Source organism: Thalassophryne amazonica, chromosome 2 (assembly GCF_902500255.1).
Source record: "Thalassophryne amazonica chromosome 2, fThaAma1.1, whole genome shotgun sequence".
NCBI lineage: Eukaryota > Metazoa > Chordata > Actinopteri > Batrachoidiformes > Batrachoididae > Thalassophryne > Thalassophryne amazonica.
In genome coordinates, this window is record NC_047104.1 from 17,481,669 (window position 1) to 17,499,264 (window position 17,596).

The following is a 17,596-nucleotide window of genomic DNA, read 5'->3' on the forward strand; positions in this document are numbered from 1 at the left end:
CTCGTGTTGTAAGTTAATAACCATTCATTTATTGAAATAATAATAATTTTTCACATATTTGAAATTCGGAGTGGATGCGAACCCAACCCTTTTCATTTTCTGCCTTGCTTTTCTTTCCACACTGATGTTCGCTTGGACTGGTCTGTTGAATAAACTATAAAATAATTGCCCTGAAAATATGAGCCCAGCAGTGTTCAGTGATGGTAGTATGTAGTCAAAATCTGCAGATGTTAGGGGAGCCTATGCCCAATTTTTGTTTGTGGTTATTTTATTTTTGCTTTAGAAAACTGCATTGTAAAACACAAACCACTTGACCTCAAAGATGGTAATGATTGTTTAAAAGTTTTAACATTGGGTGTTCCTGAGAGCTTTCCAAACAGGTTTGAAAAGGCCTAAAATCGCAGCCCCCATCTGGGGCTTTGCCGGTGGACCGCATTGGGGACAGAGGCGGCCCCCAAATCCCTCGACAAATTTGTTTCAGGCTTAGCCATATTGCCTCAGTGCCAGCCCTGCTGACGCCGTGCGTGTACTGGATGACGTGCACATCAATATTTACGTGTAACACTTCATGGAAAAAAGCATTTACGGTACGTATTTACAACCCCAATTCCAGTGAAGTTGGGACGTTGTGTAAAATGTAAATAAAAATAGAATACAATGATTTGCAAATCCTCTTCAACCTATATTCAATTGAATACACCACAAAGACAAAGATATTTAATGTTCAAACTGATAAACATTATTGTTTTTGTGCAAATATTTGCTCATTTTGAAATGGATGCCTGCAACACATTTCGAAAAAGCTGGGACAGTGGTATGTTTACCACTGTGTTACATCACCTTTCCTTCTAACAACACTCAATAAATGTTTAGGAACTGAATACACTAATTGTTGAAGCTTTGTAGGTGGAATTCTTTCCAATTCTTGCTTGATGTACAACTTCAGTTGTTCAACAGTCCGGGGTCTCCGTTGTCATATTTTGCACTTCATAATGCGCCACACATTTTCAGTGGGCGACAGGTCTGGACTGCAGGCAGGCCAGTCTAGTACCCGCACTCTTTTACTATGAAGCCACGCTGTTGTAACACGTGCAGAATGTGACTTGGCATCGTCTTACTGAAATAAGCAGGAATGTCCCTGAAAAAGACATTCCTGGATGTACCTTTCAGCATTGATGGTGCCATCACAGATGTGTAAGTTGCCCATGCTATGGGCACTAACACACCCCATACCATCACAGATGCTGGCTTTTGAACTTTGTGCTGGTAACAGTCTGGATGGTCTTTTTCCTCTTTTGTCCGGAGGACAAACAGCCATGATTTCCAAAAACAATTTGAAATGTGGACTCATCAGACCACAGCACACTTTTCCACTTTGGGTCTGTCCATTTCAAATGAGCTCGGGCCCAGAGAATGCGGCGGCGTTTCTGGATGTTGTTGATGTATGGCTTTTGCTTTGCATGATAGAGTTTTAACTTGCACTTGTAAATGTTGCGACGAACTGTGTTAACTGACAATGGTTTTCTGAAGTGTTCCTGAGCCCACACCATAAGATCCTTTACACAGTGATGTGGGTTTTTAATGCAGTGCTGCCTGAGAATCGAAGGTCACGGGCATTCTCTGAATCTTCTGATTATATTATGGACTGTAGATGATGGAATCCCTAGATTCCTTGCAATTGAACATTGAGAAACATTGTTCTTAAACTGTTGGACTATTTTTTCACGCAGTTGTTCACAAAGTGGTGATCTTCACCCCATCTTTGCTTGTGAACGACTGAGCCTTTTGGGGATGCTCCTTTTGTACCGAATCATGACGCACACCTGTTTTCTGTTAACTTGTTCACCTGTGGAATGTTCCAAACAGGTGTTCTTTGAGCATTCATCAACTTTCCCAGTGTTTTGTTGCCACTGTCCCAGCTTTTTTGAAATGTGTTGCAGGCATCCATTTCAAAATGAGCAAATATTTGCACAAAAACAAAAAAGTCTCTCAGTTTGAGCATTAAATATCTTGCCTTTGTGGTGTATTCAATTGAATATAGGTTGAAGAGGATTTGCAAATCATTGTATTCTGTTTTTATTTACATTTTACACAACGTCCCAACTTCATTGGAATTGGGGTTGTAATTAAAAGTTAAAAAATCTTTCTAACATCTTTCTGTGTAAATATGTTACAATGTGGAGATCCGTGGCTTATAGACAAGTGCGGCTTATTTATGTACAATTTCTTTTTTCTTTTTAAAATTGGTGGGTGCGGCTAATATTCAGGTGCGCTCTATAGTCCAGAAATTACAGTATCTGCAACACATCATGCTGTGTGGGCCGCCAGAAGAGGAGGTACTGCTGGCCCACCACCAGAGGGCGCCCTGCCTGAAGTGCGGGCTTCAGGCACGAGAGGGCGCTGCCGCCTCCAGGAACAAGCCGTGGTGACAGCTGTCACCCATCAACCATGACAGCTGTCACTGATCATCTACTCCACATCTGGAATAAAAGCAGGAAGACACTTCCACCACATTGCCGAGATATCATCTTCATCAAGAGGTAATATCCTCAACCTTTGTGGTAATTTTCTAAATCTATCTATTGTGAGTGTTTGCAGGAGTACCGGTCCTTAGTTTGTGGAGGCTGTGCAGGACGGCACTCTTTTTCCTCTGAGGGATCGCTGCAACACGTATTGAGTGAGAGGTGGAGGTGGAATTCCCACCATGATTGTTACTGGGTGTACACAAACCCACACTTGCCTGTTTTTGTTTTCTGCCAGCAGTACCAGATCCGACACGCCGAGACGGTGGCCACCTGGGGACTTCGGGACTTGGCGGCTCCAGTATCCCTCGGGTTCGGTGGCGGTGGAAATCGTGTGGTTCCGGTTCGTCTCCAGACGGGCGTCTCCTATCGTCAAGCCTGCCCACACGACACCTTTATTAATTGACTTGTGTACATTCTGTAGTCTGCGGTGTTTGGTTGTGACGTTCACAACAGTAAAGTGTTCTAATTTAACTCCTTCCATTGTCCGTTCATTTACGCCCCCTGTTGTGGGTCCGTGTCACTACACTTTCCCAACACATCGTTTTTCAGCATATTGAGCAGTTTCTCAATATTTATTAACACGACATTCAATATCTTCCCCATTAAGTTTGTAGAGCTCTCCACAGATATTTTACAAAATATGCATTAGAAGCTGAAAATTCTTTAGAGTAGAATATTGACTGATGTCAGTGAAATACACAATATTTAACTCTTGTTCTGATATCATATACAGGTTTAGAAACAAAGCAATTTGAGTGGCACTCACGTGATATGTACGCAGACATTTTTGCCGTAATTCGGCGCGATATTCAGCTGACACTTGGGCAATGTGCTAACGTGTTGTTAGTACCAATTCAGTGAGATGCCAACTGAGAATTTGAGCGCGAGAGCTGTGACACTGACAGCTTCATACCTGCTGTCTGCATGAACACTGTCTTCTAGTACAGTTCAGAGGTGTGTTTTATTTCCTGTCTCTCTCACTCTGTCAGCTCCTCTCAGTCCTCATCTTGTTGCTCTCCACCTCTCCCTCTGAGCTCTCTCCATTTTCTCCACGTCGTTGCTCTGGCACACAACAGCCAATCACTGGGAACCCAGTTGCAGGTTACCGTAGTAACAGAGACCTCTCTCTCATTGCAGCCATGTCAGCATGGTAACGCTTCAGAGGCTGACACTGATGCGATGGTGTTCTTGTAGTGGGTGCGTCATTCTGTTTTCTGCTCATTCGCGTTCTCACACACCACGAATACTGTCTGACTGTGTGTGTGTGTGTGTGTGTGTGTGTGTGTGTGTGTGTGTGTGTGTGTGTGTGTGTGTGTGTGCTTTCTTTCTTTGTCTTTTCCCCACATTTGTGTGTGATGGACGTGTGAAGACATGATGTCTCAGATGTTTTAGGATTCAGTCTTCTGCTCGGGGACACTCAGCTGCAATCAGACATCAAACCCACCAAATAATATCTGCTCTAAAAAATGAACGATCCAAGTTATTGACAAACTTCATTTCTTTCTGTCAGCAGCACCACCAATTTTGTTTTAACTTAAGTCACTGATTATGAGGACTGAAGTGCAAAAATGGACAGGTGGAACTCGGAAGAGTTTTTCGGCTTGGCCCCCTTTTTTAAGACTATAGAGATGTCAGAACATTGAGTGATTTCATGATGGCCAGATACCTCTGTGTGGGTTTTTCGTGCCACTCAAACTGGTTCGGTCTGTTTTTATCTTACCTAATTGTTTTTCTGACTGTATAGTTTTCCTGTAGAGTTCACTAACCATGACATCACTGTACATTACAGATGACACATTAAATGAAAAATGAAAAACCCACATAAAGTGTCTTCGTAAAGTGCTGGATGAACAGCTTCAGTGCACATTGACATTGATTCTTCCATCCTCTGAGACTTAACAGTGCGATAGAAGACCATTGTTCCAAGATAGACCCTCATTTGGTATTTTGATGGAGGAGTGGCCCTGCGACAGACTGGAGTCCTATCCAGGGTGTACTCCGCCTCACACCCTGTGATTGCTGGGATAGGCTCCAGCCCGTGACCCTTAACTGGAGTAAGCAGGTATAGAAGATTATTGAAGGCAAATCATCAGTCCAAAATCTCCCATCAGGGTTTAACTGAGCTGAGATCTGGAAAATGCAAAGACCATATCATATGTTTCACGGCATTTTCATACAACCATTTTAATTTAACCTGAAGGCTGACCCACCAGTTAGCTGTGAACCATCGACTCTCAGTGAAATGGAAATTGTGGCTTGTGGAGCATCCTAAAATTTTGCAGAATCTCTGATACATTCCTGGACATCATAGCTGGTGTGTACGCAGGTCCTGCGAGCGCTGTGCTGAGTGTCACCAGCATCTCTGACTTCTTGCCACTGACTTTCATCAGGAAGGATTATTGTCTCCTCCACCTGGTTCAGCCTTCACATGCACTGGGTTCAGAGATTAATTTCACACTGTCATTGACATCTCTGGGACCTCAGTCTTGGGAAGGTGTTTAGGAGTCATGAGATTGCTTGACAGAGTGTTTGGTGGTATCGATGCCTTGGCAAGAAAATGAAATAGGGATGATCAGATATGGTTAGGTCTTGCCGTATGCACATCAGCCTTAATAAATCAGATACAGTACCTTGCAGAAGTATTCAGCCTTTGGTCTTTCACACATTTTAATTTATAAATCAGAATTAGAATCAAATTTATTGCCAAGAAAGTTCACAGGGGCAAGGAATTTGACAGGACGTCAACAGTGACGGGGCTCAGTGCGTTAAATATATGGAGGAATAAGAGTGGCAAAATAAAATAAATAAATGTGTCATAAAATAATTACTTGAATGTATCATTAATGAATAAAATGTCATTAATTAAATACATACATTATATAATAATTACTAAAATGTGTTGTTAATTAATTAAATCGGTAATTTAAATTGGAGAATAATTACTTTAAATTGGAAGAGTAAAAGTACCTAAATAATTATTTAAATCTGTCATTAATTACTTAAATGTGCCATTAATTAATTAAAATTGGAATTAAATACATAAATAATTATTTCACTATTTAATTATTTTATGGTCAAAAACATATATAATTATTTCATTATTTAATTAATTATTTCATGGTCCTTTTGTTGCAGTGCATCATTAATTTTATTTGTCAGACTCGGCCATCAAAGTCAGTGGGCGGGCTAACGCTAATCTAGTCTGATCCATTGCTTTGGTCTGAAGTAGCTGTCTGGGGAGAGACAATGGAGGACCTCCGTGAACTTTCTCGGGAGTTGGTGAGAGATATTTTAACAGAGGATGTGGAAGCAGGACCTGCCGACCCAGAGCATGCAACAAATAAAACGGACGAATTTATTGAAGCTGTTGGACTTTTTTCTGCACTTTCCGATCGCAGAGTGAATGTAAACTGAGAAGAAGTGGTACGAGGGGTGCAACAGGCCCAAAACACACATGGAGCAGGGCGTTTGCTGTTTGATACCGAGTGCAGTCCTGGAGCATCGAGTTCTTTGTGGTTCGCCAGCTGGTCAAATTTCAGCGATGTTTTGAGTGTCAAAGAGGACCATCAGGAGGTGCATGAAACAATACGGTTTAAGGTATTGACAGTAAATTCATGAGTCTTAAATTATGAATTGCAGAAATCCATAGTACAGTATAAGTGTATCTACAGTATGCATGCACATCTCTGTGTTTGATGCATTATTTATTTATTTTTTCAGTATCCAACATCACTGACATGGAGGTTAAAACAAATCAGAAAGTTAATCAATAACCAGTTCATAAAACAATTTGTGTACAGGCCCACAGGCAAATAAAAATGTTAGATTTTTTTTCTGAACTTGATGTTGAGTTCTTACATTGAAGCAGGACACTATTACACTCATGTCTGCTTGTTCATATTATTTCCAGGGGATTCATGCAGAGTCATTTCAGGACGCAGCTGTGAGGAGACCAAAGTTATCAGCCAGGAGTGTCTGCATAACAACTTGCTATCAAACACACACAGGTGATGATACTATTAAACTGCTGGTTTGTGTATAGTAATGTAGATTGCTGTATGTTGCCGCTTATTGTTCATATTGATGTAGTAAATAAAACATTGACGTCAGCGGTTTTCGAGAATAACTGTTGTCATCAGAATCGAAAATTAAAACAAGTTGCAAGAGATGCAAGGAAGATCAGTGAATTTAACACTTATTAATTTATTTGTTGCTTAATATATTTCAGGATCCCGCTCTGACACATTATTGTCTCTTGGTGAAGGACTGAAGAGCATCAGACTGTAACCACTGATCTCGGTGCTGTGTGGCCTCCATGGTGGACTGTAGGTTCGGACCTGTGCCACGAGGTTCACCCCTGTCATACCAGTGTCGGTGCAAAAACTACAAACCAGGAAACAGTGGTCTCCACTTCTCAGTTGTACATTTAGGAGCTTACCAATTGTAAATAATAATAATAATAATAAAAACTGACATGTGCTATCAAGTTATTAAATGTTTACTAAATGTTAGTGTCATTCACAAATGTTAAAAATTTTAGAGCTCAAATGAGTGATTCTTATACTCAGTATACACATATAACTAACTATGTACAGTACAACAGAACTAGGCCAGTAGACTATTTACACTACAGCTGTGTGATTCATGTGCAGAGTTGTTGTGCAAATGTATGGAGGTTTGATTCTGGAGTGAATTCACACTGTAATATTTGAAAAAAGACAAAAAAAAATGATGCTTTATTCAGCAGGAATATAGTCTTTCAAATCAAGTCATCCCTGGAAGTCAGTCATCACACAGCAGTTGGTCCACAGCTGGTTGACTGTCCCAGAAACAGTCAGAGAAAGAGCGTGTTCCCAGAGAAGGTCAGAGGAAGAGCGCCTTCCCAGACAAGGTCAGAGCAAAGAGCTTGTTCCCAGACAAGGTCAGAGGGAAGAGCTCGTTCCCAGACAAGGTCAGAGGGAAGAGCGCGTTCCCAGACAAGGTCAGAGCGCGTTCCCACACACGGTCAGAGGGAAGAGCGCGTTCCCACACACGGTCAGAGGGAAGAGCGCGTTCCCAGACACGGTCAGAGGGAAGAGCGCGTTCCCAGACACGGTCAGAGGGAAGAGCGCGTTCCCAGACACGGTCAGAGGGAAGAGCGCGTTCCCACACACGGTCAGAGGGAAGAGCGCGTTCCCACACACGGTCAGAGGGAGGAGCGCGTTCCCAGACACGGTCAGAGGGAGAGTGTGATCTCAGATGTGATACTCCTTTACTCTGTGAATGGCTTCTTCCACAAGGATTCGGGCGACTACTTGGGTTTTCAGAGCATCTTCTTTGCTGAGCTGTGCTGTGGTTAGGAGTGAAATTAATTAATTTATATTATTTCAGAAACAATTATCTGCATATTTTACAAACCTTAATACTAACACTCACAATTTTCATTTAAAATTTTGATTTTGTGTCCTGCTCACCTGTCATCTTGAAGGGTGGTAAAATCTTTGCAACCATCTCCTTTACTTCAGCCTCCAGCTGCTGTATGCAGCATCCAGTGCACCTGCATGAGATGAGAGAAAATAATGAAATGAGAAAGCTTTCTACAGTTTAATATTTACATTTACTTGCTTGTGTTAGACTATTACTGTTAATACTTTTTACTTTTACTTTACTACTTTACTAAAATGCCATGTATTAATGATTAAAAGTAACTGTACCTGTATACTATGCTGGCTGGATGTTGTGATTTTTATTTATTGAACTGTGTGTGTGTGTGTGTGTGTGTGTGTGTGTGTGTGTGTGTGTGTGTGTGTGTGTGTGTGTGTGTGTGTGTGTGTGTGTGTGTGTGTGTGTGTGTGTGTGTGTGTGTGTGTGTGTTGCCTTCTTGGCCAAGTCACTCTTGGAGAAAAAAAGATTTTTAATCTCAGTGAGGCTTTTACCTGGTTAAATATATATATATATAATTCATTAACCAAATACAATCCTGAAACATCTTTACACATTAAAAATAAGAGAACAGAAAGGGGTTATTGTAAATTATATACAAGAAAAGAATAAAATAATTTTACGATAAAAGAAGCTAATCTTGAGGCATTAATGGGATCAGTCAAAGATAGATAGATAAATCAAACATACCTGACTGAGGAGCCGAATGGTCATGTTCTGTCGTTGCAGCTGAGGCTGCCGTGTTCTGTCCACTTCGTCCTCACACAGCAGCTGATGCACCTATTTCTTTTGGAGACTTTTGTCACCCAGGAATGAGTGAAAGCTGAGGTTTGTTTGTTTGCTGGAATTGCAGAGCGGCACAGGGCCAGCAGGACCTTGCCTTTTAGTGGATGCATTTTCTGGAATCAATTTGCCGTGACTTGCTCTGCAGGGTAACCAATCAGGTGATGGCCGAGTTTGACAGATAAAATTAATTCATGATGCACCACAACACAAGGACCATGAAACAATTAATTAAATACTGAAATAATTATTTATGTATTTAACTCAAATTTTAATTAATTAATGGTACATTTAAGTAATTGACACATTTAAGTAATTATTTAATGACGTATTTAAGTTTGGCACTTTTACTTAAATGCATTGACACATTTAATTAATTAAACATTAAAGTAGTTATTCTCCAATTTAAATTAATTGATGACACATTTAATTAATGACATTTAAGTAATTCTCAATTTAAATGATTAATGACAATTAATGACATTTAAGCAATTATTTAATGATGTATTTATTTAAGTTTGGCACTTTTACTTAAATTCATTAATGACATTTAATTAATTAAACATTTAAGTAATTCTCCAATTTAAATTAATTGACACATTTAATTGACACATTTAAGTAATTATTCTCAATTTAAATTAATTGACATTTAATTAATGGCACATTTAAGTAATTATTGAATGTATTTATTTAATTATTGACACATTTAAGTAATTTAATGACGTATTTATTTATTTAATTTTGGCACTCTTATTCCTCCATATAAATATGATGGTCTGTGCTATGAATTTGTTACTGTCCACAGTGGGGTGCTGCAGGGCATTTTGTATCACCAGTTGCACAGCTTCATGATGAAGTGGTATAGAGGAAGATTTTCTTAAAAAGAAGACCTGAAAGTTTAGCTACACATTGCCAGAAGGTACATCTGAGATGCAAGCCTAGATTTAATCTGTTTTGCGAAAGAAAATCCTTCTCCGCTCTACTCCATAATGAAGAGTGGTGATGCAAAATGCAAAATTTGCACTGTGCACAATTTCTCCAATCACAGCCACATAAGCCTGTAACTTCTTACAGGTTGTCTGGGTGTCTTTCCTCACTCCTTCGTGCAGTCACTCAGTTTTTGAGAACTGTCTACTCCATACAGATTTACCATAGAGTGCAATACTGTTTGTATTTCTTCATAATTTATGTAAATAAAGTCCAAGACATATTCAGTGGCAGCTTCACCATCAGAGAGCCTCATCTACAACTACCACAAAAGACTCCAGGCTGTCACTGATGTTAAAGGGGGCAATACACGGCATTATGAACAGGGGTATGTAAACTTTTGGTCAGTCATTTGGGTAGTTTCTGTTGTCATTATAATTTAAAAACAGTAATCACAATTGTTTGACAATAGATGGCTTCACCCAACCACTAGCTATGAGTGGAAAAAACGTTTTTATGTTATTATTCATATTCTCTGAAAAATGACCAAAAAAAAAAAAGAATTCTGCCAGGGTTTATAAACTTTTGAGCACACTGCATGCTGCACTCTTCAGCAGAAGACAGTTTTTTCACATGTTAATAGACACATTTTAGCTGAGTAATGTTATCAGCTCAGCCATTACTGCAAAGGCTGTAGTAATGGCTGCAGTAAAGTTAGTGAGCATGCCTAGTAGCCCTTGTGTCATGGAGATGGGTGATCCATTCTGATGATTTAGAATGGTACTGGCTGAAAAAACAAAACAATGGCTTCCTCCCTGATGTTCGACTCTTTCTTTGAAGTAATATGATTATTTAAATATACACATTTCATACATAACTGATCATTTGTGAACCAGTCCTGGTGTGTCAGTCCTCCTTTAATAATGGTCCAAGTACAGATAAAACAAAAGGTAAAAATACAAACAAAATCAATTTAATCTAAAATTCATTAAATTTAAAATTCTTACAAAAGCCTAACCTGATCTCCACAGTCATTGCTGAAATGAATGTCATTAATTAAAATGTCAGCAAATTCATGAGTCCACACGACATAATGAGACCCCATAACCGAAAAGGTGAACCATAAAAAACAGCAGTACTGTTGAAACAATTTAACCCTGATTTATGCTTCCACAGCACCATACGTCCGTGACCACGTAATGATGTTGATGTGGGCATGATTCTTTCAAAGTTCTCCATCGCATTGGTGGGTGTCTCAATGCAATTTACAAATGGAATCTGCTCCTGATTTTTTGTTTTTGTTTTTCCTTTTTCTGGAGCAATTTGTTCAGCGTCTTTGTAGTTTTTCGACTTTGTGTTGTAAAGTTGGTCATATTTGTGGACTTCTTATGCCATATGTTCCTCTATTTGATCCATGATGGAAGTGTAATCAGTGTGTAAAAACTTTTAAATATGACTGGACGGGAAGGAAAGGAACTGGAAAAGTGACAATCACAGCCCTTGCGGCATCTGTCATTTCAGTGTGTACTTTCATTTTCTGGGGGAGGTGCACGTCAGGCTATGGAGAGGTTTGCAGTGACGCAGAGGGCTCTGTGTGGTTACGGAGCTATGGAGATGGAGAAGCACATATCAGGCTTTGCACTTGATGGAAAAATGTACAAGACCCAGATCTGACATGTTCTCATCAACTCAGCAACAATGCCATGGACATGTCAAAACCTATGCCATTGCAAGGCCTTGCTGTTGTGTGTTGGGGGGTGTGGCTGGATGTTTTGGTGTTCTTTTCTTTTCTTTGCTCCTCAGGTGGCATGGAAACTGATTTGTCTGTGGAGAAGGTGCTGGCTGAAGAATCCTCACCCTCATCAACATCATGTGAAGCACCTGTGACTGGTGCTCACATGCAACCTTAAAGACTTTCAGCTGAAGCAGATAATTGGATGGCGTTCTGCTTTTAAGGCATGTGTGATTCAAGCAGAACTGCCGGGAACTCGACCTTGTGGTGTTCGTTTGTGAGACGCTGAGGACCGCACCTGGGTTTGACACATCGAGCCGTGAAGCAAGGAAGGGTGAGGACGCATGCTGTCAGCACACATTAAAGGTAACTAAGTATTTGACTAATTGTTGATGGTAACTTGGTGTTTTGTTACACAGTATACTTGAATTGTGATGAGAGTTGTGCAGTTTGCTTCTCACTGCTGTGGCGTGCAGGATGGGTGATCCTCCGCTTGTTGTGAGGGGCTGCTCATTTGCATGGAGATAGAGAGATGCAGACCTGAATGTGTTGCTGATAGCGTGTGTCTTTTGAAAGACATTGTTGTAACTGCTGACTTGCCTCATATCTTCTTTGCTTCACGGAGAGTCAGTTTGTCGTGTCCACCTGGGGGGTGTTTGTCTGGTGGTAGTGGGTCCAGGAGCGCCGGACTTCTCTCCTTGCGGGCGCTGGAGAGCGTGCCAGCACTCACTCCTCCAGAAGGACGTTGGTTTTGGTTTTGTACATTTTATTTAGGCACAGGTGAAAAATAAATTGTTTTTGTTGATGGAACCGCTTTCTGGTTATTTTATGCGCTGGGTTCTGTCTGACGCAGGTTCGCTCCTCAATCCGCGTCGACACATAACACCTTGCCTTGGGTTCTCTTCAAATTCATTTCAACCAGGGACACATTTTGTACTATCTGGAGGCTTAGTACATGGAACACATATATCTGCTAATATTTTACAAGGCAGGACTTGGCAGGCAGTTACACCTGCCACAAAAGTCACCATTTACCATCATCATCAAGACCCCACAAAAGTCACTGTTTACGGTCATCATCAGGAACCCACAACAGTCACTGTTTACCGTCATCATCAGGAACCCACAAAAGTCACTGTTTACCGTCATCATCAGGAACCCACAAAAGTCACTGTTTGCCGTCATCACCAGGACCCTACAGAAAGGAAGAGATTTTGGAGTGCTTTTTGTTGCTTCACATAATGTCCAGACTTCCCTGTACAACAGTGGTTTTCAAACTGTGAGGTTGCCCCCCCCCCCCCCCAGGGGGAGCTGCAAGGAATGGGTATCATGAATCTGTTCTTTTCAAGAATTGAGAAATGATTCGATCCACTGACATCAATAGCCTTTTTGCTTAACGAGTCTCTTATTGGTCCTTCAGAGCGGCCATTGTTTTTGAGGGTGTTTTATTGGGAAAATGAACATTTCTTTAATGTTGATTACAGACCCTGCAGTGGGTCTGTAATCAACCGCTTCTGTAACGGCTCCGCTTTGAAGCTTGAAACAATGAAGCACTGCTCCAACCCACTGCTTCGTTGGTTCATTGCTTCGATGCTTTTCAAGCGACAAGTCCACTTCTTAACCCCTCTCAAAGCCATTTAAAAATGTCAATCGTGAGTCACTTTTGTGCAGATTAAAGTCACTAACTGGGACTCTTAATCGTCCTCCGTTCCGTTCACACAGCTCCAAATGCTGCGCCGCTCTCTGCCGAGACAGAGTCCGGTCGGAATTAATAACTTCAAAGCGCATCACTATTAAATCAAATGACATGTCTTTCCAAACATTGTAACACAAACAACAGACTAAAACATTTTTTTTCCTCCCAAAATGAGACACCCTACATTCTTTATGAGTTACATTGATGTTGACTTGCAGCACAGCCGGCTGTAAGTGCTCAGCTCAGAGGTATGGAGTTAGATTTGTGCCATTAATGTCTGAAAGGAAATGCTTTGGCGAAAACTATAGATTTTGTTTATTTTTATTTATGTCCAGAGATCAAGGATCCAGTGACCAATTTCATATTTATTTACTTTAAGACTCAATAAAATGTTGTTGACATTTTTAAAGCCTGCTTTTAGTACATAGAAAATTCACAGGAGGTATTGATAAGGGAATCGATAAGGAATTGGTTCAGTAAGTGAAATCGATAATGGCATCGATATCAATAAAATCTTACCAATATGCATCCCTTATTATTTATGTTAAAATGTGTTAGTTATGCCAAAGGCGTTAAAACACAGAGAGACGTTTAAATGTTTAAAAAAAAAACAATGTTTATGATAAAAATAGAAGAATAGAAAGTTTTTTTAGAAAACACGTTTAAAATGTTTGAAAAGGCTGTAAAATGTGTAAAGGCATAAACAGTTCCTTAAAAACACAAAAATACTTTTAAAATGTGTTTGAGATGTGTAAAAGAATAAAAAGAAACACACGAAGATATTGAAATTGTGTGTATGTATGTGTATGTGTGTCGGTGGGCCGCCCCCTCATCCACCCCGTCGGTGGGGCGGATGGAGGGGGCAGCTGTTCATTTGTTCTCTTGGGGGGAGCTCACTCTTCCACACTTTGAAAGCCCGTGATGTCCTGTGATACAGTCCTGTCATATGTTCTGGTCATGCAGTGTCACTCTTTTTTTCTGTCCAGATTGCGGCGGCAGCAACAGAATCCTGGTCTGTTTGGGAAAATGCGCTCAACTCGATACAACCCTGAAAACCCAGAAGGTCCAACCAGCGATGTGGACGAGGAGGAGGATGAACTGCAGTTACAGATCCCATAACACGCACACACTCAGACACAGAAAACGTAGGGTCAGAGGTGGTGAGAGTGTGGTGTGTAACAGCGTCAGTGGACTTTGTTGAGTGGACATTTTGACAGGCATCACAGATCCTTCTTACCTCATGACAAACATCACAGACTGTGCTGCTGTACAAACACCAGCCAGAATGCCACATCACCAGTGTTACCGCTACAAATGTTACCATGTGACAGACCAAAGTTTCATGGTGTTTCTATATTTGGACATTTAATTTCTCCCAAATAAACTCCTGTGATGTTAATGCTGTGAGCCACAACACAATATGTTGTGATTACAGCTATGACTAGGACACACATCTGTGTACTCTGAGGACGGCGCTACACAGGAAATTTTACTGAGTAAAATTTATTCTGCTGGGATAACATTTAGTCCCAGTCTCAGTAGAGTTAAATATACTCGATCACAGGGCTAAATCAACTCAACATAGTGTAAAATTAACTCTTATTGGAGTAAAACCACTTGCATTGACTAGATGTGTCGCCGACCGAACAGTCCGCCCTAAAACATGATCCGCCCTGCCTTCACTGCGCATGCGTCATCAGCCGCGGTTCAGTGATCATCACCTTGTTTCTGGTTAAAATTGCACTCCAGTCATCATCTATCTCAGGGACAGATATCTGAAGTGTTTGTACAACAATCATTTCCACATAAATTCAACATTATTTCATTAAAAAAGGTGCTCACAGCGCTGCAGCTACACAAGCTGCTAGCTGTTGTATTCACTGACTGTCATTTCAAGGCGTCACAGATTAATGCCTCGTTCCTGCTTAAAACTGACTTCAGAATGATTTAAGAGGTTTTACTTTGTCGTCTGATGGATAATAATCCCATTAATCCATTTGATCACTTTGGGTGAAGACAGACTGTCCACAGAGCGTCTGAGCTCCAAAATGACACATACGCAGTGGAGGCAGGGCGGGGGGCAGCATTGTTCGGTTGGCGACACCAGTAGAGCTGATTTCACTAATAATAGTGTTTTTTGTTTTTTGTTTAACTCTATTTAGACTAGGATCAAATGTTATCTCAGCAGAGTAAATTTTAGTCAGCAAAATTTACTGTGTATGAAACAAAAAGTATTATCAGTCCTAATCCTTCACACACCTTCAGGTTTCACAGCGTTTGCAGCAGTGTTGCACATTAATAATCTGTGATGTCTTTTGTGTGTTACAGTGGGTTAAAGTCAGACAGTGCTAATTTTTACCATTTTGTGGGCGAATGTATAATTTGCTATCTATAATATATAATGTATTGTTACTTTAAGGAATGTAGGCCCTCAGAGTCCTTAATACGTTTCTGGCCTTTGCTGTTGTGTCAGTGACTCAAATATTCAGAATTACTTTTGGGGAAACATTAACGGTTATTGTGTTTTGGAAACTCTCCAACTTGTAGCGGGCAGGCCAGCTGTGTTGGATCAGCTTTGACCACTGAGGGCCTGATTTACTAATGGTCTGCATGTATGAAAACGTGCCACCTTGATTTACTAACCGTGCACACAGAGGACTGTGTCTTTCAAATGAGCAAAATAACACATTGTCCATTTCATACATTGCCTTAATGAATATGCAGTTTGGGGTATGTGTACCCGAGTGCACAAAATAATGAGGGGAAAACATACAGATGGATTAATTTAGCAGATACAATATGATTTGTCAAGTCAAAAAGAAATTTTGGAGGCTCATGGTGTCTGTACTTTGCACTATTCAAAGCAGCATGCTGACTGTGTTGCAGAATTGCAGACATAAATCTGGTTGAAAGTCATTTCCCATGAGCTAGTCGGAGCTTGCATTTCTTTTTGTTTAATAATCTGGTTGAAAGTCATTTCCCATGAGCTAGTCGGAGCTTGCATTTCTTTTTGTTTAATAATCTTTTTAACAGAGAAAAACACCACGATTAAACATTAATTTATAGCAGCCTATTCTTAACAAAAGGACAATGCACATTCTGTTGAGTGCCCCAGCACGGGGGCTGAAACGGCAGCACCACCTTCAAATAAAATGTGTACAACCGTGCATGATTCTATGTAATTTCTAAACCTAAACTAAACATGGCAGATAATCGGACAAAACACAGTACATGACACAGAAGACCTTAAGGCTCTGGTTTGGGTGTAACAAAGCAGAAGCTCAGAAAGATACACAGGGGTCAGACCTTTAAAAACAACTAGAAGAAGTTTAAAATCAATGCAGTATGGTACTGGGAGAAAGTGGAGGGAGCCAAGACCGGCATGAGGTGGTTGTGCTTTTTCTTGCCTGAAAGAAGACTAGCAGTAGCATTCTGAATGAGCTGAAGGCTGAGAGTGGACTGGTCCAAGCCAATATACAGGGAGTTACAATAATCTAACCTACTTGTAAAGAATGCATGGATAACCTTCTCAAGGTCAATCCTAGAAAAATAGTACTTGGTCTTGGCTAAGAGATGGAGTTGGAAAAACTTGTTTTAACAACAGCACTGATCTGCTTATTAAATTTAAATTGGCTGTCAAAAATGACCCCAAGGTTCCTAACACAGGACTGAATGTTGGATATCAGGGGGTCCCAGGACATCAGCAGAGCAGGCTGTGGAAGTGCTTCCCCCAGACAGGGTAATCACCATCTTGGATTCATTCAGATTTGGTAAATTAGTGTTCATCCATGATTTAACTTCACTCAATCAAACAAATAATGGCTGCATTGAGTCATTGCCTATAACGATTTTAGTGGAAGGTAAATCTGCACATCTTCGGCAAAGCAATGGAAAGATATTTGATATTTTTGAAAAACAGCACCAAGGGGCAAAATATACAAGAAACAGAATAGAATGGAGCATAACATTTTCAGTTTTTCTTTTAATTTGCGCATGTGACGGAGGCCAGCAGGAGTCACTGTGCAATAGTAGTCAGTAAACCTCACTCCCCAACAACTAAAATAATTCTCTGACGCCCTGGGTTTTAGCCTTCTGGTTAGATGGGCCGCCTCCCATGCTGGAGATCGTGAGTCCGTGTCCCAAAGGGAGCGAGTGGGAGAAGTCAAAATCACAACACAATGCAGAGCAAGCCGCTACACGCATACCTGCAAGTGGCTGATTGAATTTTATTTTGCACTTAACGATCATTAACACACACAAAATCATCGCTTACATCCTGCTGTTTATATCATGTTACCACCCACTGTCATTTTTGTACTTATTCTTCATAACCAGTAGGAATTCATACTTTTGCAAAACGCTCACCAAACCAACATGCAAAATTTTAAAAGGCCTGTGCAGTTTAGTCATCATTATCTGGTATCTCAGTAAATCAGGCCCTAAATGTTGTCAGCAGAATCAGAAGGACAGACATCCGGTGACGGTGGCATTTGAAGTCTTGTGTGGTTGCTG

General features: G+C 40.6%; 1 protein-coding gene across 1 annotated transcript in view; it reads left to right on the top strand.

The window, feature by feature from the left end:
* Positions 1-14,562, top strand: part of ccdc102a (coiled-coil domain containing 102A) — a 181,332-nt gene extending 166,770 nt beyond the window's left edge. Inside the window, 1 exon segment of the mRNA XM_034160582.1 lies at positions 13,977-14,562. Coding sequence (XP_034016473.1) covers positions 13,977-14,203 — 227 coding nt within the window. The 3' untranslated portion in view covers positions 14,204-14,562.
* The last annotated feature ends 3,034 nt before the right edge of the window (positions 14,563-17,596 follow it).